Raw genomic sequence first — 24,371 nt, forward strand, 5'->3', positions numbered from 1 at the left:
GTTAAGATATAACATATATCTTTTAATGTTGAATAATGCACTAATTCTGAAGCTTTGTAAAAACAGACAGATGGCATTCTGGGTAAAATGTGCCTCCGCTAACACTGATTGGTTGATTCATTCTATGTAAACCAACACGTTAATGTGAGGTGTGTTGGTGTTTACAGATAAATGTGCTTTTGTAAAATATGGCATTTTTTTTATTTGTAAAAAAAAAAGACATTTCCAAAAAAAAAAAAAAGAAAAAAAAGCCAAGTTGTAATTAGATAACCATCTGATATAACTGGTGTCAAAATAAATAGAACACTGTCATGATCTACTGGTGCCAGTGCAGGTTTTGGCCCTTTTTCAGCTGATTTTTCATTTGTGCGAGAATTTTTTGGATCACACAGAGTTTCAGGTTAATTGTACCACGTGTCCTGCATCGTTTAGTATACATAGAGTAACAAGCTGCGTTTAACATCTCACTACCACCTCCTGATCGGCGATCGTATGGTCAGATGAAAATCAAACCTGTTTGATATTCTGGTCGGCCGTCATGAGGGCATCCCGCTGCTGAAGCGCTTCAAGCGTCACCTCTCACACTGTGCCTGTGCAAACACTGCAGACCTGTCTTGTAATATTCATTTGTTTGGTTTTTTGTTTTTTCTTTTAAACTTTGATGGCTCCCATTGAGAGTTTTTGTAAATTAAGTTCGAAAAAAAACTTTGTTACGTTTTGCTTCTGGAAACACAAGTCCGACCTGTGGTTTCTGAACGTACAATGTATGTGAGAACATAAATCGTGCTCTCTGAACTTCTACACTGTGTGGTTCTGTGGTACAGTTTGAGCTGGAACCGAGTACAGTGATTGAAAATACCATAGTGTCTGCCATGAACACTACTGGCCAGTAAAGACCTTGAAAACTTGCCAAAACAAAATTCCACATAATCTGTGTTGCTACTTGCTACGTTTAAAATGCGTGGAATTTAATAAACACAAACACAATAACATCTATAAACCCAGAGACTATATTCACAAGAGTTTTAGGCACTAGAGTTTAATGCTGTTGTCCGTGGAGCCTGATCAGAGTGTCTGAAATGCATTTCTCCTGTCGTGAACGTAATGAGATTACCTTATCACCCATAATGCACCTGGGCACAGCATGTCCACACTAAAACCTTAAAAATGAGTGCATTACTTTAAAACTAAAACATATATCTGTTATTTTCTCTTTATAAAACTACAGACATGACGTTAATTTAAATAACTTGTCCGAAATAACTTTGGTTAAAATTTGAGCCATAAGTTAAAAATGTATGCCTCTGGATGACTTGGGTGATATTGGCCGCGTATCAAGGGATTAAAAGAAATGTTTTTGTTTTTTTTTTGATGACCAGGTCTCCTTTGCCTGCAGAGGATAGAGTGGTTTCTTCTAGTTCTCCTCTGTTTGCAGAGGGTAGAACTACACATCTGTTCACCTTTGTTTACCATGTTAGTCTAAAAATTATCGGACAAAAATTAAGCGGAACATAATTAGTCCGATAATGGTTTTCAAAGTTATCTGTAAAGATAATCCGATAATGAAAACTTTATCTTCGATAATTATTGGTTATCGGATTATCGGAACTGTGCCCACCACTGGTCGGTAGGATGTATAAATTTTGATTGAGATTTTAGATATATTTTATATATTTTCTTCACCTCCTGCCTGGTGGCTCCATCCTCAGCATCCTTCTCCCTATATACCCTGGGTCCCTCCTCTGCACATTTCCAAACAAACTTAATCTCGCCTCCCTGACTTTATCTCCAAACTATCCAACTTGTGCTGTTCTTCTGATATGTTAATTCCTAACTTTATTCTTTTGGATGGTTTATCCACAGTATTTAAACTAATGTACCATCACCACTTCTACTCCTTGCAACCACACAATTCTACTGGGGTCCCTGTAATCTGTTTTTTTCCAACTGACTTTCATTCCCCTTTTCTCCAGAGCATACCTCCACCTCTCCAGGCTAGTTTCAGCCTCCTTTCTCCTCTCATAATAAATCAAAATGTCATCTGCAAACATCCTAGTCCATGGAGACTCCTGTCTGATTTCGTCTGTCAACCTGTGCATCGCCATTTCAAACAAAAAGGGCTCAGAGCTGAACCTTGGTGTAATCCCACTTCAACCTTGAATGCATCTGTCATCCTACTGCACATCTCACCGCTGTCACACTTTCCTTGTACATATCACATACTTCTCTGCCACTCCAGAATTCCTCATACAATACCACAACCTTTCTCAAGGCACCCTGTTATATGCTTTCTCTAAATCCACAAACAAGCAATACAACTTAAAATTGTAAATCCTAATTTGTTTGCAGATAATGCAAATCCTTTAGTGAATTACTAAAGCTGAAGAAAATTATTTGTATGAGTTATGGGGTGGGGAGGGGAAGAGGGGTTCAAAGGGACCACACCTTTAACTGTTAATACTTAAAATTTAATTTGTTTAGAAATTTCTTCTGAAAACTCTTAAACATTTAAACCTCAGTTTGAGTGAGGAAAGGTTGAGAACATTTGTCAACAAAAATGAAGCTTAGCAAACCAGAAGACTCTGTTCTTCGTCACATGTTCTTGAAGCAAAGTCCATTTACGCCCCAACTCCGTGGACACAAAGAGCTGAACAAAAGAAAGAAGACAACAATTAGCAAATACAAACTAACTCAGAAATGACCAATTCAAATCCTGTCCCGATAACTTCCTTTGCAACTGAAACACAGATAAAATGTAGGTGCAAGCACATGTAGCATTTTTCAGCCATGATGATATCCTACCTGTTCCTATACACAGGGTTCCTCAACAAACAAGACACATATTTGAGCTGCAAAAATTTCAATCGACAAAATAAACCTGTCCCACCTGAAGAAAGAGTCTCAGTAAATTATGACAGGAAACTGCTTTATTAATGGATTTAAATGATCAATTAGAAGTTTTCTGCAATCAGAAAAGCAAGTACGTTGGAGAATTAAAGTTTGTGAGTAAGTGTGTCCTCAAAATGTCCACAGGCAGCTCTTTAAAGCTATTGTATAGTCTGTTTTGAAATTTTTTTTTTTGAAACTCCTATTTTAGACCATGTTGACATTAACATGGACAATGACCAAAGCATAAAATAAAGAAAGGGACATCATTACTTGTGAAGTCTTTTTGCTAACTGTATTGATTGTAGCTGCGTCAAGTAAGTCAGTAAAAGTAAGTCAGTCCCTTCTGCTGCTAACCACCCCGGCTGGGTGATCAAAAAATGAATCTAATTAATTATGAACTTTGCAATTAATTACTCTAAATTCATCACATTTAACTGCATAGAAATATTAAATATTACATCTGAAATTGCAAAACACATGCACAGGCTCTCAGAAACACAAAAACAATGTAGGATACAAAAATGACCTGACAACAGCCTAAGAACTATGCAGGAAAAAAAAAAAAAGGGCATCATGAACATACTTATTTATTGCTGCACTTCAAAACATATTTTGGAATTTGTTTTACCACTTTAGTTAAGGCGGTACATGTGCTTTAACAATTCTCACTTCGCTTTTGTTGTGATTTTGGAATACATCTGTAATCCTGGGCTATGTTGAAAGTGTGTGTGTGTGTGTGTGGGGGGGGAGGGGGGGTTGTCCTCTTTTAATAATCTGAGGTAAAATTAGACGATCTGAGGGGGATGAGTTATTTCTGTTACATATGTCACAGAGGTGTTAAACATTCTGTGTCAGTCACACATTCTGCTTAAATCAGGAGAATATCTGTGAAAACACTCAGAATGATGGGATTTTGGAGACACTGAATATTAAATATCAAAACATGGAAATGTAAACGATAGATAAAAAGTGATTTGCCACAATATTGTTGTGTGGGCCGCTGAAGAGGAGGTACTGCTGGCCCACCACCACCAGAGGGCGCCCTGTCTGGAGTGCGGGCTCCAGGCACCAGAGGGCGCTGCCGCCTCACAGGAGCAGCCGGGGTGACAGCTGTCACTTATCGCCTACGACAGCTGTCACCAATCATCTGATCAGCAGTGGTATATCAGCAAGACGACATCTCCACCTCTTTGCCGAGATATCGCTCTACCTAGGAGGTAAAGTGCTCAGCCGACTGTGTTGTCTTTTTGACATTAACACTTTGTTACTTTTGTGCGTTAAATAGCAGACATTCTTCCGACGAGAGGTGGAGGTGGTTTTCCCACCATACGGGTTGCTGGGTGCAAACGCACCCACATTTAACTGTTTTTGTTCCTCGCCAGCAGTACCAGATCCGACACGCGGAGGAAGTGGCCACCTGGGAGTTCGGGACTTGGCTCCAGTATTCCCGGGGTTCGGTGGCGGAGGAAATCGTGTGGTTCCGGTTCTGCTTTGGACAGACGTCTCTTATCTTCGAGCCTGCCCACGTGACACATTTTGTGAATTGACTTCTTTGTCTATTGTTGTAATCTGTTGTGTTTGTTGTGCTTATTCACAACAGTAAAGTGTTGTTATTTGACTTCCTCCATTGTCCGTTCATTTGCACCCCCTGTTGTGGGGCCGTGTTCCTACACGTTCCCAACAAATATGACTCCTTTAATAATTAGCTTGTTGGATCCATGACCATTTCATTTTTAAATCTGCCCAATGAACATTAAAATCTGGATAAAACATCATGAAACATACATTTTTAAACTGTTTTAAACCTGTAAGAGTAGGTGGACAATGTGGACAAACGTGTAATAATCTTTAATGTGTGATCAGTGTTTTGAGTATGAACGTCACTTCATGCGCAAAAACGTCCACATTTGAGAAATAACATGTTAAGCAGGAGTGAAGAGGAATGAAAGCACTTCATTAATGAAACATTAATGAAGTGCTATTGTTTAAACGTTGCAAAAAAGTGTCCAAAGGCATGAACATCCAAACCAGTTACTGCTCTTAACAACACTCTTTATTTACAGACCAAGTCAGTGACATCAAAACAAAAAGATTAAAGTGAGATTAATCAAGATGAAAACAACATTTTCAACACATTACGGGTGCTGTAATCTAAAGTAACGTGTTATTTTTGACAGCCATAAGTAAATGTTTTCTACACTCTGCTCAAACCTTTATAGCTTTTCAGTGAAATACCTACAAAAACTTGAATATCTTGGTTCCTTAATCTAAGTGTACTGAATTTAACCTCACAGTCCTTCTTAGTTATGCTGCCATGAATTCTTCCATGGTTAAATGTTTTTAGGTCAATCTGATGGGGTTCCATGTGTAGCATCCAAATATAGAGCAGGTTGAAATTTCAATTAATTTCTTGTAATTTAATTTAATTTAATTAGCTTATAATGCGGAAAATCACAGCAAAAGCCATCTCAAGGCACCTTACATAAAACAAGTCAACATAAAATTGATTAAATAATTAAAAATGAATAAAAAATTCAAATACATAAATAAAAACAGAAGTAAAAGAATAAAACAAATAAAAATAAAAACTATCCATAAGAAAGAGAATAAAAATAGGTTTTGAGTCTTGACTTAAAAATGTCCACAGACTCAGACTGCCTCACGGACGCAGGAAGACTGTTTCACAGGGTGGGTGCACGATACGAAAAGGCTCTTTGACCTGCTGACTTCTTCTTCACCCTGGGAACACAGAGAAGTCCGCATCCTGTGACCGCAAAGCCCGGTCCGGCACGTAGAGTTCCACCAGATCAGCCAGATAACATGGCGCCAGTCCATGAACAACCTTATAAGTCAATAACAAAACCTTAAAATCTGCTCTCACAGAGACAGGGAGCCAGTGCAAAGATGCCAAAATGGGTGTGATATGTTCAGACCTTCTGCTACGTGTCAGAAGTCTGGCGGCAGCGTTCTGAACCAGCTGAAGACCCCTAATGCTGGACTGTGGTAACCCTGAAAATAGAACATTACAATAATCTAGTCTAGAAGAAACAAAAGCATGAATCAGGGTCTCAGCATCAGCCATGGACAGGATGGGGCGGATCCTCGCTATATTTCTCAGATGGAAAAAAGCAGTCCTAGTAACATCCCTGATGTGGAGGTCAAAAGACAACGTGGGATCAAAAATTACCCCAAGGTTCCTCATTTTGTCCGTATGATGTATGACACAGGAAACCACGCTGAGCGCCAGCTGGTCAAACTGATGCCGATGTCTCGCTGGACCAAGAACCATCATGTACCTTTAAAGTTGAGGAGCTGCCCCTCCCCCATTCCACGCTCCCATCTTCAATTGCTTATCCGGGATCGGGTCACGGGGGCAACAGCTCCAGCAGAGGACCATTGACCACACTGACCACCTCTGACAGGGGGATCCCGAGGCGTTCCCAGGCCAGTGTGGAGATATAATCTCTCCACACTGGCCCGGGAATGCCTGGGTCTTTCCGGGATCTCCTCCCAGATGGATGTGCCTGAACACCTCCCTAAGGAGGCACCCAGGAGGCATCCTTACCGGATGCCTGAACCACCTCAGCTGACTCCTTTCAACGTGAAGGAGCAGTTACTCTACTCCGAGCTCTCCACGGATGGCTGAGCTTCTCACCTTATCTCTAATGGAGACACCAGGCACCCTCCTGAGGAAGCCCATTTTGGGTGCTTGTACCCGTGATCTACTTTTTTCAGTCATGACCCAACCCTCATGACCATAGGTGAGAGTAGGAACAAAGATTGACCAGTAGATCGAAAGCTCGCCTTTTGGCTCAGCTCCCTTTTCACAGTGAATGCAACATCACCCCTGCTGCACCGATTCTCTGGCCAATCTCATGCTCCATTTTCCTCTCACTTGTGAACAAGACACCGAAGTACTTGAACTCCTTCACTTGGGGCAAGACTGTATTCCTTATACAGAGTAGGTAATCCATCGGCTTCCTGCTGAGAACAATGGCCTCAGATTTAGCCACTTCACACTCGGCTGCGAACCAATCCAGTGAGTGTTGGACATAACCGGCAAATGAAGCCAACAGGACCACATCATCAACAAAAAGCACTGATGAGACTCTGAGCCCACCAAAATGGAAACCCTCCTCCCTCCCGACTACACCTCGATATCCTGTCCATGAATATCACAAACAGGATCGGCGACAAGGCGCAGCCCTGGCGGAGGCCAACCCCCACCGGAAACGAGTCAGACTTACTGCCGAGAACCCGAACACAGCTCTCGCTTTGTGAGTACAGAGATTGGATGGCCCTGAGAAGGAACCCCCTCTCTCCATACTCCCGCCGCACCTCCCACATTATCTCCTGGGGTACCTGATCTCCAAGTCCACAAAACACATGTAGACTGGATGGGCATACTCCCAGGCACTCTCCAGGATCCTCCCCCATTCCACCTTTTCATATTTTTTGCATAATGCTTTCTTTCTGGTCGTCATACCTAAATTTTTGCACGCTACTTCATGAAACCCACCCCTGTCCATTCGTTATGTAATATGACAGAAAGGGCATCCAGAGTGTTTCTGAAAAGTAAAAATTACTGAGAAGCTTCATCATTTTTGTGAGATGTTTCTGTGAAGGCTCTCAGTTGTCCAGGCGATTTCCATAGTAAAGAAGTTTGAATCTTTGACTGGACTAAGTTGCTTGACGCGAGGATGTTTCGCTTCAAATCACAGAAGCTTCCTCAGCTAAAATTCTTGCTCTGGTAGTCTGACTTCTGTCTTGACTCTTGTAAAGAAGAATAACAGAAGCCACAAAAGATGCAGTTAGAATATTTTCGTGAGATATTGATATTAAACTAATATTGGAAGTGTAGTTGTGAAATATTGCCAAAAAATGTGAAATCAAGGTAGAAAAAAAAGGAAGTGTTCATGTTTGTTGTAGAGCAGTACCATTTGACTCTGCACTTGCACCCTTTTTACTCTTTGAAGTTGAAACTTAAAAGGTATAAAGCCTTAAGCAAGGCGAAATTGCAGCATGTTTCAATATGAAACATGACATCAGAGTGTGTTCAGATTTGTCCACTTGTCGATTCCATACACTTGTCTAAGAAGATTTGACCCGGAGCTGTATTGTGTTATGGTAATTTGTAGGAGGCTTCTCTGAGGTTTGCTTTCTGCTGGTGAGTGTCAAAATTGAAATTTAATGCACTGCGGCACTAAAAGTGCAGCTCTGTTTTCTTATTCATCCTTTCAACCACAAATTGCCCTCTTTATTTTATGTTTCTGGAGTGCTCTGATACCCACAGTTCCATCTTTGCAGTAAGCCAGGAGCTTGTCTTCTTCTTCCGGGTGGAATATAAGTAATTCAGGGGTGAAGGAGATGGACTGTCGCTGGAAAGAAGCACCCTCATCTGTGCTGATAAAGAGCATCTGATCCCGTTCATTTATGGATGAACCCACCAGCACTACCTGAAAGACACATGGCCCAAAAGAATAGTATGGTGAGATGAATAAACAAACATTCACAGGGGGCATCTTTAGCAGCTGTAGAAGACCTATTAGATGAAGAATTGGACAAAGTTCCTATTGTGATTTTTTTTTTTTTTTTTGATGGACTGAGGAAAGTAGACGTATACTGCCAGCCGAAATACTCTTCTGCCCAATAATGGAGCCTACTATGACACGTGCTGTCAGCTTCCTGCACCTTTATCACCTTTCTAATTTAGCTAAAATTTTAAATGATGTGGACAAGGGCGCAATTTAGAACTAGAAATTGTGGGGGAGAAAGTGCGAGGCCCGCAGGGCCAAAGCCCATAGGCGGGAGGTCTGGGGGCTGCTTTAGGCCCCCAGAAGCCAACGGTTTTTAGATAAGCTCAGATGCATTCTGAACATCCAGAACACTAATTTTAATGTTTTGAGAAGACCATAAAGTGGACACCATTTGACTTATGCAATTTGAAACTGTTGATATAAGTACTTTATTCTGAGAATAGCCAGCACTGATTTTATTAACATCCTGGTGTAAATAAGGTATCACCACATGTGTAGAACTCAAAAAGAATGATAGGTTGAGTTTTCATTAAAAAACAACTGCAATGTGGTAAAATGTATTCATAAATATGAAAGAACAGGTTCTTAACAATTATTAACTATCGCATACTGTATTTTTTTTTTTTTCCTCAAGATTTGTTTTTGCATAAGTTTGAAAAAACAACAGATCATAAGTTTAGGATAAATTACTTATCATGAATTTAATTTTCAAAGTAGCACTAATGACAACACTCATACTGAACATAATTTCGCTTGCATAGACTGATTTTGGAGATCAAGCAATAATTGCAGATGGGCTTTCTGAGGTCCCAGATAGCTTTTCTGATTTCCTTTTCTAAGGGCCCTGTCCCACTGGCATTTAGAAGGATTTGCATATGGATTTCACACAAAATTGCCCCATATTCGCCAAACATCCGCAATATCCGTGTAACATGCCTGTATGAGTCGGCCGTCATCTGAGCATGCCCGTGATCACCCACAGAGGCACGCATGTCCGCAGCCAGGATTTTTGAGCTGTTCAAAAATCCAAATGCGGATGACATCCGCCTTACATACTCCATATATACTCAATTCATACTCATTCTATGCGCTGTATATCTGCCGTTAACCACTGATATCCGCAACTGACGGGGATTTGCAGCTTGGCAGCGGACCGGGACAGTGTGTAAAACAGATATATATCATGCCATCATGTCCACATCACAAACTAAAATATGTTGTAGCGAATGCATACAAATTGGCCACAAATAAAGCATTTTTATTACATCTGCTTTGCAGCTGATTTGCGGACAATCTGTGAATGCATAAAAAACACGTCACGTAAACCCAAAGTACTATATGTGGCAGAAAACAACATATCTGCCAGTCAGTGCCGGTCCGGCTGTGTAGATCCACAAAGACGTAATAGCTGCTGCAATCCAGGACTTTTATTTAACACCAACAAAAGGAAGAGTTGCCGTTTATCCACAACTCACTCAAAAAAAAAAAAAAAAACAGTCTCACACCCCGAGCGGCTTCCCCCCTCCCTCTCCCCAAATTCATGAACAGTTAACCCTTGCATGACAAAATGAACATTAATTCTGTAGTAAACTTGTTTGTCAACTTGTCCAGCAAATGCTCCAGAGGCTGTATTGTTGGTGTGAATAGTGATGCTGAAGGCCCGAGTGCGCTTCTTTTATGACAGCAATGCAGATGCCGTGCGCGATGCATTCATAATACACCCGTAATAGTGCCGTGATAATCTCAATGTGTCAGATCAGTTTCCTCACTACATGCGTTATATAACGGTGATTGTACGTCATATATTCGCTATATATTATTAATATATCCGTAATTCATACTGGGACATTTGTCATTTTTGGCCAATTTTGTTGCGGACGACAACGATCGCCCACGATTTGTATATTCAATTCATGCGCAATTAATCCTCTCCCCAGTGGGACAGGGCCCTAACTTTCAGAATTTAGTAAATTAGCATATGGTCCATTGATACTTATGTGTAGACACTAGTCCCTAGAGGCAACTATTTCTGGTTTCAAATCTGGGCAAATGCAGTCCCAGAAAATTCTGAATGTGACAAACAAGAAACAGGTGTTGTAAACAAGTCAATGATGCTAAAAATACAAACTTGAAGAAACAAAGATACTATTCTGACATGGCTTGCACATAAGACTGGCAAAGCATGTTTCAAGTACACACATATGTCAGAAGGTGGGGGGGACATACCATATTCTGTCCCCCCCAGTTGAAACGGTGGGGGGAGACACGTCCCCCCTATCTCCCACCAAATTGCGCCCATGGATGTGGATCTATTCAGGTGTCATATAAAACAAATAATGTTTTCCCATTCATAGAAAGATGAAATGTTTCATTCAGTGATGAAAACTTGAACTGAATGAAACATTCATGCAAATCTTACCACCTGAGCTCAAAAACATTATATGCAATAATATGAAGTATTTCTAGAATCACTACCTACCACACAGATCATTCAGTATTTCTTCCCAGAAAATTATATTTTGTTGTTATTTGCTGTTGTTATATAAGAGAATTCTGCAACAGTCCTGCAAGCAAATTATACATCTTACCTTGACTGCAGATGCCAGCACACCCCTACTGCTCAATCTTAGAAAATCCAGGTATATTTTACATTATTCCCATAAATGTTTGGACACTCTTTCCCATTCAATTGAATGAGAAAGCATATTCAAATGTTTGACAGTGATGTATACTCATTCAAGTCATTTTATCCCACTTATCTGGGACTGGGTTATGGTGGAAGTACACTGAGGGATTTGACTTTGTCAAATCCTATAACTCTTCCCGGGTTGTTAAGCCAGGAGGTATATATCCCCCAGCATGTTCTGGATCTTCCCCGGCACCTCCTATCAATTGGACATGGCGGGAAGACCTCCCTAGGGAGATGTCCATGTGAAATTCTTACCACATGGCTGATCAACTTCGACTGGCTCCTGTCAATGCAAAGAAGCAGCAACCTTAGTCCACGTCCCTCTACAATATTCAAACTTCTTACCCTGTCCCTGAGTGGTGTTCCTCTGTACAATACCTGGGTATTGTAAGGAGGAACCTCATTTTCACCCCTTGTATCTGTAATAGTTTTCTTTCAGTCATTATCCAGAGTTCAAGACCATAGTCGAGGATATAAATCGATAATCTATAAATCAGATGTTTAATTGAGAGCCTCACTTAACAGCTCAGCTCTCACAATTCTACAATCACTAACTGCACCTTGAAATCCTGTACATGAACAGCACTGAGGAAAGGGAGCAGCACTAGCAGAGTCCAACACCTGGAGACAAAACTGCTGAAATGCTAAGAATACTACTACTTTAGTTCTATCGAGATCATGGAACAAGAGTGACCCCTGCTGGACAAATTGGGGAAGGGCATGTAACAATTATGTACAGTGTTATAAAGTTGTAACCATGTTTAAAAAGTGCATTTTATTGTTGTAACAGAAAAAAAGAAAAGCAACAAAAAAGAAACATGTGACCATTTAATCTTACACATGAGATTTATATATATATAAAAATCTCATGTGTAAGACAAGTAATTACTTTTTCCTTTTTCTACAAATAACTTTTTCAACTTTTGTAAAGTTAAATGCGCAGATGCATTTAAACTTATTTCTTGTTTGTGCGTGCCAACAAGTAATTACTTTTTCCTTTTTCTACAAATAACTTTTTCAACTTTTGTAAAGTTAAATGCGCAGATGCATTTAATTTCCTTTTGTGATTTTTCAAATTAAAGCCTTTTTTCTTCTTGAACTACAAAATCATCTCACAAACATTTTTCTTACAAAGTCAACTATTTTGTATCGGGTTTTGTGATTTGATCTGGCTTCCAAAGCCAAATTTTTACAATAAATAAATACAATAAATAAAGACACTCAAGCCTTTATTCTGATGATCCCAGACTACAAGCGCTGCAGAGATAAAACATCCAGGTCAGCTGAGACGTCAACAGCAATTTGAACCGCTGCCGCAAGTCACAGCTTAACAATGGAAAGCGTCCCCGGTAACCAACGAAACCGGGCGTGGTGACTGGCAGAGTCTCTTTGTCAAGGTCCCTGAAGCAGCTGTGTGATGGATGGATCATCGACTGAAAATGAGACGATTCCAGCACCTGACCTACGGAGACCGATCTGCACAGCGCCTCCAAAGTATGACTGGGCTACAGTGTCAGATAAAAACAGAGTGGCTTTTATTTAATCCTATTCACCTTCACTAACCATCTCACGTTAATAAATAAAGTAAATTCCCTGCTAATTAGGACGAAATTCATTCTTACATTCCTGCAACTAAACCAAATTATCTGAATGTCATATAATTGCTCAGTGAAATTCATCATCATCAAATTGCCTGACTATGATGTATACTGTTTTAACTCCTAAATGAGTTAAATAAATGTTTAAACGTGTGAAGTTGTCTGTGATTTTGTATGGTTTTACAGAGGGGGTCGGACTTGACATGTGGAACTTACTCCTGAAGATTAGAGACTGATTTTAATATTTCCTATTGACTGACCCTAAAATCAGTGATATTATAACCTTGTTATAATATCATTCAGTCATAGGTGGTGCCCCCAGTATTCGAGGTAAAATTATCCACAAGTGATAATTTCAAATATACTAAAACACATATTATATTCTTCTGGATCCTGCTTCACCACGATAATCAATACAAGGGCGGAGCGATTTGTCCTTTTTCTCAATGAAGAAAAACCCAGTGCCTGCAGGAGACAAAAAATGATGAATCAACCCAGTGGTGAGGGACTCCTGTATATATTCATTCATTGCATTGCGTTCTTGGACATACAGTGAAAAAAGCTTTCCCTGAGGTGGGCTTGCCCCAGGGTGAAGCTTAATTGTGCAATCATATTCTTGGTGGGGCAGTAATGATTTAGCCTTACTTTTCTAAATACTAGTGCTAAGTGCTAAGTGCAGTGCTAACAGAACAGAACCCCTGCGAGATCCGTGTTAGACTCCAGCTGGGAACACATTGGTTCAGACAGACATGATTTCTTGCAGGCTGAACCCCACGAAACAATCTTTCCCTTTGACCAATCAAAATTAGGGCTGTGTTGTAGTAACTGGGGTGCCACTCATCAACGGATGAGTAATATTGTCAAATACATAAAAACTAATAGATTCGGAGTGGTTTTCTGCCAAAGTTAAGGAAACTGAGTACGGTGAGAAAGCGTTGCCCAAACTTTACAGCATCATACAGCATCTCTTTGTGCACCACCAGAGGGCATGAGAGTTTTAACAACTTCAGGTGCAGAGACCTGGCCAGAGAAGACAAAATTAAATTAGCATCAGAACCAGAATCAATAAAAGCTGACATGGAAACTGATGAGTTCTCAGAGGACAATTCAGCTGGAATTACATTTTGTGCTAAGGCTGGAGTAATGGAACTAAGACTCACCCATATGTCGGATTTTGGCCACACGGTGGCACCCCGGCTTGACAATTGGGTATCATGTGATCAGAATATCCACAGTAAAAACAAAGTTCGCCATCTTGGTGTCGCTGCCTCTCGGCAGAAGAAAGACGAGCGCGATGCAGTCACACAGACTCTTCAGGGCATGGAGGATCCACACTCATATGGCTGGAGGAGGACGTGCAGAAGGGAGTGTTGCGGAGCATCGGTCAGGCAGCCAGGCGGCACGGCGAGGGCGGACCTGCAGACGCCGGTCGGTCCGTATGGCGAGTGATCAGCTGGTTCAAGTCGACAGGCAGATCTACAGCTACCAGCAGATCCTGGATATTTTTGGAGCCCCTGAAAAAACACGTCATGGAGCGTAGCAGGATTCCAATCACTCCTGGCTGCCAGAATGCGGAGGTCCACAGTATAGTCAGCGACTTGGTGTCCGCCCTGCCTCAGCCTCATCAGGGATCAAGCTACTTCTTGTGCCAGAGAGATGTGTTGGAAGACCAATTGCAGGGCTGACATAAATGCCGGAAGAGAGGCATAGGTGGCAGATTGGCAACCCCACTCAGCTGTTGCCCATGCCAAAGCATGACCAGTCAGGTGAGTGATGACGTAAGCTATCTTTGCCCTGTCAGACGGAAACTTACATGAGTTCAAAATTCAACTCACACTATGAAATGGTCAGAAGATGCCAGTGTACGGTCACGAGTGGTGCTTTGATCGGTTTCTCCCATCTGATCAGTCAGATGTGGGGAACCAATCAGACAGAACTTTGATCAGTCCCCTGGTCTGATCAACCTTGTCCCCAGGTCTGCCATGAATGAATGAAGCACTGTGACTCTTTAAACTTTTAAAGTGCCGGTCACAATCAGACTGCGACAGATGCTTTGATCCGTTCCCCCATCTGATCATTCAGAGCTGTTAGAATGCCCCCACCTAGTCAGTCAGACAGGGGGGCCCATCAAAGCGCCAGCTGCAGTCTGAATGTGACTGGCGCTTTAAAAGTTTAAAGACTCACAGCACTTCATTCATTCAGGGTAGCGTTTACAACAGCCATCAGTCGACTCATCAGCATTCTTGTGATGATGAAAATAATCCACCAACACAAAATAAAATAACGTTAAATTATTCTGTTTCTGACCCGCACCATACTGTGTAGTACTGACCTGAACCACTCGGTGGAAACAGGGCTGCCGGCATACGCAGGCTAAATCAAGTTGTGACAGCACAGTACTTCCTACAAGACACCATGGGGGACCCATTTGTAGGCCCTTTTCCAAGTCCACCAAATACATGTAGACTGGTTTGAACCACTCCCTGAATCAACACCTTAACATGGCTTGTGTGCTTCAGCAATACTGAGAGCTGTGCTGACTGGAGTATCAGCATCAGCTCTCGGGAGTGCCTTCCATGGATGAGACATGGAGGTGGCATGGTGGAGCTCGGCAAACAATGTGGCGTCACTTCCATGTGTACTGTGGGCTCACCACCCACAGAGAGTGGATAAAGGTTCTGTGTACTGCCCATTAGGCAATGGACAGAGGCATAAGCCCCCCGACACACACACACACACACACACACACACACACACACACACACACACACACACACACACACACACACACACACACACACACACACACACACACAGCTATTGTATTTTTGGCAAATGTTGTTTGCGAACTCACTGAAGGGGGAGGGGGGAATCATTGATGTTATTGTAGCTGTAAGTGACATAGAATGTGGTGTATTATTTTCACTCTACTTTAAATTTTCTCTTCATGACATGTTTTCCTTAGATGTCTCCTCTCTGTGTCAGTCTCAATCTCACTGATGGATTTCTCCATCTTCCCTCTTCCGATAATTGTCTGCCACTCTCGTTGTCCGTATCTCTTCCAAGCTGTCAATGATAGACGGGTGTCTAAGCTCTCCATTAGGAGATGGAGACAGTGATCAGACCTCAGGAAAGCTCTCTTTACTTTTTCAAAATTGCTTTCCTCTGCCAAGTAAAGATGAGGGGAAAAGCAAAGGGAAGGAGAAGACATAAAGATGCTCTCAGCAATTACTGTATCCAAGAAATTATTATATACAGTAATATATTAAAAACATGTTTATTGCTTTATTGCTGAAGCTGATAATGGTGGGATATATATATATATATATATATATATATACAGTTGCATGCAAAAGTTTGGGCACCCCTGGTGATTTTCATGATTTTCCTTTATAAATCATTGGTTGTCTGGATCAGCAATTTCAGTTAAATACACTCAACAAAAATATAAACGCAACACTTTTGGTTTTTCAAAGGCCACTCTGAAAGGTGCAGTTTTGTTTTATTGGGGGGGGGGGGGGAGATCCCAGTCAGTATCTGGTGTGACCACCATTTGCCTCATGCAGTGCAACACATCTCCTTCGCATAGAGTTGATCAGGTTGTCAATTGTGGCCTGTGGAATGTTGGTCCACTCCTCTTCAATGGCTGTGCGAAGTTGCTGGATATTGGCAGGAACTGGTACGCGCTGTCGTATACGCCGGTCCAGAGCATCCCAAACATGCTCAATGGGTGACATGTCCGGTGAGTATGCCGGCCATGGAAGAACTGGGACATTTTCAGCTTCCAAGAATTGTGCACAGATCCTTGCAACATGGGGCCATGCATTATCCTGCTGCAACATGATGTGATGTTCTTGGATGTATGGCACAACAATGGGCCTCAGGATCTCGTCACAGTATCTCTATGCATTCAAAATGCCATCAATAAAATGCACCTGTGTTCTTCATCCATAACAGATGCCTGCCCATACCATAACCCCACCGCCACCATGGGCCACTCTATCCACAACATTGACATCAGAGAACCGCTCACCCACACGACTCCACACACGCTGTCTGCCATCTGCCCTGGACAGTGTGAACCGGGATTCATCCGTGAAGAGAACACCTTTCCAACGTGCCAAACGCCAGCGAATGTGAGCATTTGCCCACTCAAGTCGGTTACGACGACGAACTGGAGTCAGGTCGAGACCCCAATGAGGACGACGAGCATGCAGATGAGCTTCCCTGAGACGGTTTCTGACAGTTTGTGCAGAAATTCTTTGGTTATGCAAACCGATTGTTTCAGCAGCTGTCCGAGTGGCTGGTCTCAGACGATCTTGGAGGTGAACATGCTGGATGTGGAGGTCCTGGGCTGGTGTGGTTACATGTGGTCTGCGGTTGTGAGGCTGGTTGGATGTACTGCCAAATTCTCTAAAACGCCTTTGGAGACGGCTTATGGTAGAGAAATGAACATTCAATACACGAGCAACAGCTCTGGTTGACATTCCTTCTGTCAGCATGCCAACTGCATGCTCCCTCAAATCTTGCGACATCTGTGGCATTGTGCTGTGTGATAAAACTGCACCTTTCAGAGTGGCCTTTTATTGTGGGCACTCTAAGACACACCTGTGCACTAATCATGGTGTCTAATCAGCATCTTGATATGGAACATCTGTGAGGTGGGATGGATTATATCAGCAAAGGAGAAGTGCTCACTATCACAGATTTAGACTGGTTTGTGAACAATATTTGAGGGAAATGGTGATATTGTGTATGTGGAAAAAGTTTTAGATCTTTGAGTTCATCTCATACAAAATGGGAGCAAAACCAAAAGTGTTGCATTTATATTTTTGTTGAGTGTATATAATATAGCAGACAAACACAGTGATATTTGAGAAGTGAAATCAAGTGTGTAGGATTTACAGCACAACATAATATGATATACGAGGTCTGTTAGAAAAGTATCAGACCGTTTTTTTTTTTTTTCAAAAACCTGATGGATTTGAATCAAGTGTGCTTGCGTGAGCCAACCTTGAACCCTCGTGCGCATGCGTGAATATTTTCACGCCTGTCGATTGCATCATTTGCTGGCAAGCAGCCTTTGTGTGAGGACGTGTGTAGTGCTCTTGTTGGATTTTCATTGCAATGAAAATAACGGAACGAGTGCAGCAGCACCGCATCAAATTTTGCCAGAAACTGAGCGACAGCCAGGTGGAAACCATTCGGAAGATTCAGACGGCTTTCAGTGGCTTTTCAGTCGTGTGACTATCTGAGAAATTGTGGAAGAGGTGGGCATCATTTTTCGGAGTCCAGCATGTCCTGTGAGGCTTCAACACAAAGGCGCTTTTGCTCCGCCGTCAGCAGCGGCACGAATTTCGCTGCAACTCTTTTCATGGCCAAATGTTCACAATGGAATGTGCTGAAAAAGTGCGGATGTCCACCTCTTCTGCAATTTTTCGGATAGTCACATGACGGTCCCGCATCACCACAGCGTTCACTTTGGCAATGAGCTGGTCATTTCAGCATGTTGATGGCTGACCAGAGCGTGGCTCGCTCTCCACCATTGTGAGGCTGTCTTTAAACCGGCTGTACCACTCTTTAATCTGTGTGATGCCCAGAACATCCTCACTGAAAGTCGTCTGAATCTTCCATATGGTTTCCACTTGGCTGTCGCCCAGTTTCTGGCTAAATTTGATGCGGCGCTGCTGCACGCATTCCGTCATTTTCCTTGCAATTAAAATCCGAGATCACTACACACAACCTCATACAAACGCTGCTTACCAGCAACTGACGCAATCGACAGGCGTGAAAAAATTCACGCATGCGCACGAAGGTTCAAGGTTGGCTCACGCAAGCACACGTGATTCAAATCCATCAGGTTTTTGAAAAAAAAATAAGATCCGATACTTTTCTAACAGACCTCGTATTTATATTTATGATACATTTAACTGAAATTCCTGATTCCAGACAACCAATGATTTATAAAGGAAAATCATAAAAATTATCAGGGGTGCCCAAACTTTACAGCATCATAAGCATCTCTTTGTGCAAAGTGCACTGTATAGTTGAACGATGCACAGAGACACTATCTGCAGCAATATCATGTTGTAGGTCTTTGGAGCAGGTTTGTGGGTTGAATATGACTGTTCTCACCATCCTTCGCTTCAGCTTGTGAGATTTTTTTTTGGCCTGCCACTTCGGGCCTTAACTAGTACTATGCCTGTGGCCTTCCATTTCCTCACTATGTTCCTCACAGTGGAAACTGACAGCTGACATCTCTGAGATAGCTTTTTGTATCTTTCCCCTAAACCATGATGTTGAACAATCTTTGTTTTCAGGTGATTTGAGAGTTGTTTAGAGGCTTCCATGTTCCCACTCATTAGAAGAGATGCAATGTGGGGAAACATTTGCAAATGGCCACCTTAAATACCCTTTGTCATGATTGGATTTACCTGTGTATGGAGGTCATGGGTCAGTAAGCTTACCAAACCAATTTTGTGTTCCAATAATTAGTGCTAAATGTATTCAAATCAATAAAAAGACAAGGGTGCCGAAATGTATGCACCTGCATACACTGGGGCCTTTCACACTTTACACTGGAGCACCTGCATACACTTTCTGTAAATACTAGAAACTTCATTTCACTTCTCAAATATCAGTGTGTTCATCTGCTATATGATATATTTAACAACAACAAACAAAAAACACGCTTCTACCACAAGCATCTGCTGAGTTTGAAACAACAAAAAACTTGTTTCAAACTCAGCAGATGCTTGTGGCAGGAGTGTGGTTTTTGTTTTACTTTTGGTAAAAAAAAAAAGAATTCATTGTATCCACACAAAAGATTAATTCTGGCCTATATAAGGTGCCTGAGCCCAGTGAAGCAGACCCCCCCACTCACATAAAACAATCCAAGCAAGCATGCTGTAATTTCTGATGGTACATGGATGCAGCAGCGATCTGTGCGGTGTTCATGCGGACTTATCAATGTACTGCTCTGATGATATATTCAATCATCTTTATGCTTATATTTATTACCCCTTTTGACAGTTTTATGTTATAAATCAATATATATGGCTTAGTAATGTAATACAGTGACACAACAGCCACCATGGCACACAAGTGTTTTTTTTTTCAGGCCTCCTGTACACTCCTGTGATGTCCTGCGCAACCAGTCAGTCCAGCCGTCCAGAAATTTACCTCTGCTGAGCCACCTAACGTCGGTGTGCAGCAGATGTGTGTCTCCTCCATCTACGAACAGAATATATGCATCCTCAGACTCCTGGCCCGAACAGAACACTGCAATCTTGTTCGCCACATTCATCACTCTTCATATTTATGGACCATGAATCATTGTGCTGCTCACCGGTTTTTTCAATTCCTCGACTTTTTGAGCGAGCAGAGGGGATTTAGGCGGGTTAGCATTAGAAGTTAGCATTGTATTTCTTTTGAATCGTCTGAAATGCCGCTCCAAATTCCCTTTCTTCAGTAAAGCCACATTTACATAGCAGATAAGACAGATGGATTTTCCATTAGAATAAATGAAAAAATAATACAAGATGAAAATTATAATTTTTTTTATCCACCAGAGAAGAAGAGTTGTTCTACTCTGGAGTTTAACGGCCGCCGGCATCCTTGTTGGTGCATTGCTGCCATCTGCTGCATCAGCCTGTTATAGCAGCACTAAATCCTCTCGAGTCCAGTGACAGATTTTTTTTTTTATGCGATTGACTGGAACTCAGCCCGCGATCGACCGGTTGATCGCAATCGACTGGATGGGCACACCAGATGTAGATCATTTAAAGCTGCACTTTGAATTATGTTTCTGCTCCGACGTCCATCCAAAATGGTCCTTCTGCCTAGTACTGTCTGCACAGTTTTACTTACTGCCACAAGTGGGACGCAACTGAAATATGTACTGCCACGGAGCAAGTGGAAAAGGAAACTGACTTGAATAGTGTCTATCAGCTCCATTCACAGATGTCAGACAGAAGAGTATGTAGAAATCTGGGCTTAGACCACCAAAAACCAAGTCTAAACTGCAGTGCTAATAAACACTGTTCAAGAGCTACACTGACACGTCTTATGGAAGCGGATTCGTGACTCACATACACTCTGTGCTCAGCCACACACAAAAGCACATAGGACATTGAAATTTAATTGGAAACAAAAATTAACATTAAAATCACATACATCACTTCTCTCTGACTGTGGCTTCCATGCATTGTGCCTTGTGCAGCAATTCTCTTTCATCAGCAGTAAACCACTCACTCCTCAGGGCTGTGAAATGAAAATTGTGAAATCCGAGGAAAATTTGCAGGGGGTCTGGGGGGAGGGGGGTACAGCTCTCCAGGAGCTGGGGTCTAGGGCCCTGTGGGGCCCCAGAATTAAATTTTAATGATACTTTTTCAGCATCTCCTGGAAGAACAAATCTCAAAATTACCGTAGTGGATATTTAAATGATCCTACATTCAACCTTTTATTTGACCTGTCAATGATGATGTTGAAATAACAGAATATGACGTGGAAGTAGGACCTGGAATGATTTTCCTTTTAATTGTAAACCAAATTATGTATCAACTCAGAACAATTAAACTACATGAAATTTATGAAGACTGAAAAGACTGTTACAGCATTTCAAAAACCACAGCTAAAGCTTGTAGAATATTTGGAAAATCAGGTTGTAGTAAAAAGTCACATATTGTTGTGTAAATTCATGCAGCCTAAATCCATTCAAAGCCACAATGTCTTTTTTACAATGAAAGAAAGTCTAGATTAGTGAAAAAAGTCACATAAGCTTGTCTAAAATCCAGTTTCAACAGCAGAATGTTTATTTTCCAGGGAGAGAAAAATTCTTACCATGTTTCCTGAGAGGGCACAGTTCACTTTTCCCGTTTCATTTATCTTTCAGGTGTGTTGATGAAGCCAGCGACGATTCCACGGATTCTTGTCCTTATAAGACTTTTTAAACAGTCTTTATCGCCATCTTCTCTCTGTGCGACGTCGGTCCGTGACACAGACATGCTGCACAAATCTTCTTTTAAAAACTTGAAAGCTCTAAAAGTTTGGGATGTCCACATGCTAAGTTTAGCTGTGGCGTCGCACAGGAGCCACACAGCGTCGCTGCAGCAACCAACCAGTCCTGCTTTACGACAACTGTCATAACAGCTACGCTTTGAGTGGCATTTTTCTTTCCGCGAAACTCCGCGGATCTGAGGAAACTGATTTGCATCTGTAACACACAGATCAGTGTACGCGGACTTATAAAACTTACATGATGTCGTAAAAAAAGAGAATGCTTTGTGATAAGCATTTTAAAAACTCAGTGATGTTCACGATTAAAGAGTACATCACTAACACCCCACCCCCCTCCCCATGATGAAATCCGCAGAATCCCGTGGATCCGCGGAGTTTTCACAGCCCTGCACTCCTGTGTTTATCCTCTGAATAGCAATGGACCAGGATTCAGCACATCTCAGCCATTAAAGTGGAAGACAGATGACAATCTGTCTGGGTGATTTCATGACATGCCTACAAAACACCCCTGAATAATCCCAAGGATTAAACTGGTTCCATTAGGCCCTCAATCCTCATTTACACTACAACTCCAATTCTGATGAAATTTGGTTATGTAAAATGTAAACAAAAACAGAATACAATGATTTGCAAGTCCTCCTCAACCTATATTCAGTTGAATACACCACAAACACAAGATATTTAATGTTCAAACTGATAAACTTTATTGTTTTTGTGCAAATATTTGCTAATTTTTAAATGGATGCCTGCAACACGTTTCAAAAAAGCTGGGACAGTGATATGTTTACCACTGTGTTACATCACCTTTCCTTCTAACAACACTCAATAAGCATTTGGGAACTGAGGACACTAATTATTGAAGCTTTGAGGGTGAAATTCTTTCCCATTCTTGCTTGATGTACGACTTCAGTTGTTCAACAGCCCGGGGTCTCTGTTGTCGTATTTTGCGCTTCATAATGCACCACACATTTTCAATGGGCGACAGATCTGGACTGCAGGCAGGCCAGTCTAGTACCCGCACTCTTTTACTACAAAGCCACGCTGTTGTAACACGTGCAGAATGTGGCTTGGAATTGTCTTGCTGAAATAAGCAGGAACGTCCCTGAAAAAGACGTTGCTTGGATGGCAGCATGTGTTGCTCCAAAACCTGGATGTACCTTTCAGCATTAATGGTGCCATCACAGATGTTTAAAGTTGCCCATGCCATGGGTACTAACACACCCCCATACCATCACAGATACTGGCTTTTGAATGTTGCGCTGGTAACAATCTGGATGGTCTTTTCCTCTTGTCTGGAGGACACAATGTCCATGATTTCCAAAAAAAAAAAAAAAAAAAAAAAAAAAATTGAAATGTGGACTCATCAGACCACAGCACATTTTTCCACTTTGCGTCAGTCCATTTCAAATGAGCTCGTGCCCAGAGAAGGCAGCGGCGTTTCTGGATGTTGTTGATGTATGGCTTTCGCTTTGCATCTTCAAGCATTGCACTTGAAGATGTCGTGACGAACTGTGTTAACTGACAGTGGTTTTCTGAAGTGTTCCTGACCCCAACCGGTAAGATCCTTTACATAATGATGTCAGTTGTTAATGTAATGCCGCTGGAGGGATCAAAGGTCACAGGCATTCAATGTTTGTTTTCGGCTTTGCCACTTATGTATAGAAAGGTCTCCAGATTCTCTGAATCTTCTGATTATATTATGGACTGTAGATGATGGAATCCCTAAATTGCTTGCAACGGAACATTGAGAAACATTGTTCTTAAACTGATAGACTATTTTTTCCACACAGTTGTTCACAAAGTGGTGATCCTCACCCCATCTTTGCTTGTGAATGGCTGAGCCTTTTGGGGATGCTCCTTTTATACCCAGTCATGACACTCACCTGTTTCCAATTAACCTGTTCACCTGTGGAATGTTCCAAACAGGTGTTCTTTGAGCATTCATCAACTTACCCAATTTTTTGTTGCCCCTGTCCCAGCTTTTTTGAAATGTGTTGCAGGTATCCATTTCAAAATGATCAAATATTTGCACAAAAACAAAAAAGTCTATCAGTTTGAACATTAAATATCTTGTCTTTGTGGTGTATTCAATTGAATATAGGTTGAAGATGATTTGCAAATCAATATATTCTGTTTTTATTTACATTTCACACAATGTCCCAACTTCACTGGAATTGGCGTTGTATTTCCTAACACTTAAGAAGCAATGTGTGCTTGTGTTTATGCCTTCAGTGTAGAAAGCATTCGTGGTCACAATTCATATCATGCTCAATGACTTAATTTTTTAATTAAAGGTTGATTAGATTTATTGGAATAATCTGACAACAGAATGTCAGAACAGGTCTTGCTTAAATTATGTCTAATTTGTAATTAGGCAGAACTATGCTCATACATACATACAGCTTGATGTCATCCATGTACAGGAGGTGGCTGATGGTTAACACTTGTGAGCACCTTGCATGGCAGTACCATAACATCAGTGTGTGTGCGTGTGAGTTTGAATAAGTGAATGTGAGGCATCACTGTAAAGCTCTTGGAGCATGAAAGCATGATATAAATATATAAGTCATGGAGCACTGCTCTCTATGGCAACTCTTGCTGGCATAAAAAATCCTTAATAAACATGAAGATAAACTTTAT

General features: G+C 41.5%; 1 protein-coding gene across 1 annotated transcript in view; it reads right to left on the minus strand.

Annotated features, from left to right (window-relative positions):
• The window catches only part of sorcs2 (sortilin-related VPS10 domain containing receptor 2), a gene marked incomplete at its 5' end in the record, with an annotated part of 485,537 nt that overhangs the window by 195,404 nt on the left and 265,762 nt on the right, over nucleotides 1-24,371 (minus strand). The window contains 2 exons of the mRNA XM_034165018.1: nucleotides 2,574-2,647; nucleotides 8,181-8,345. Of these exons, the coding sequence (XP_034020909.1) occupies nucleotides 2,574-2,647; nucleotides 8,181-8,345 (239 nt within the window). The remainder of the gene's footprint in view (nucleotides 1-2,573; nucleotides 2,648-8,180; nucleotides 8,346-24,371) is intronic.

This window comes from Thalassophryne amazonica, chromosome 23, assembly GCF_902500255.1.
Source record: "Thalassophryne amazonica chromosome 23, fThaAma1.1, whole genome shotgun sequence".
NCBI classification, from domain to species: domain Eukaryota; kingdom Metazoa; phylum Chordata; class Actinopteri; order Batrachoidiformes; family Batrachoididae; genus Thalassophryne; species Thalassophryne amazonica.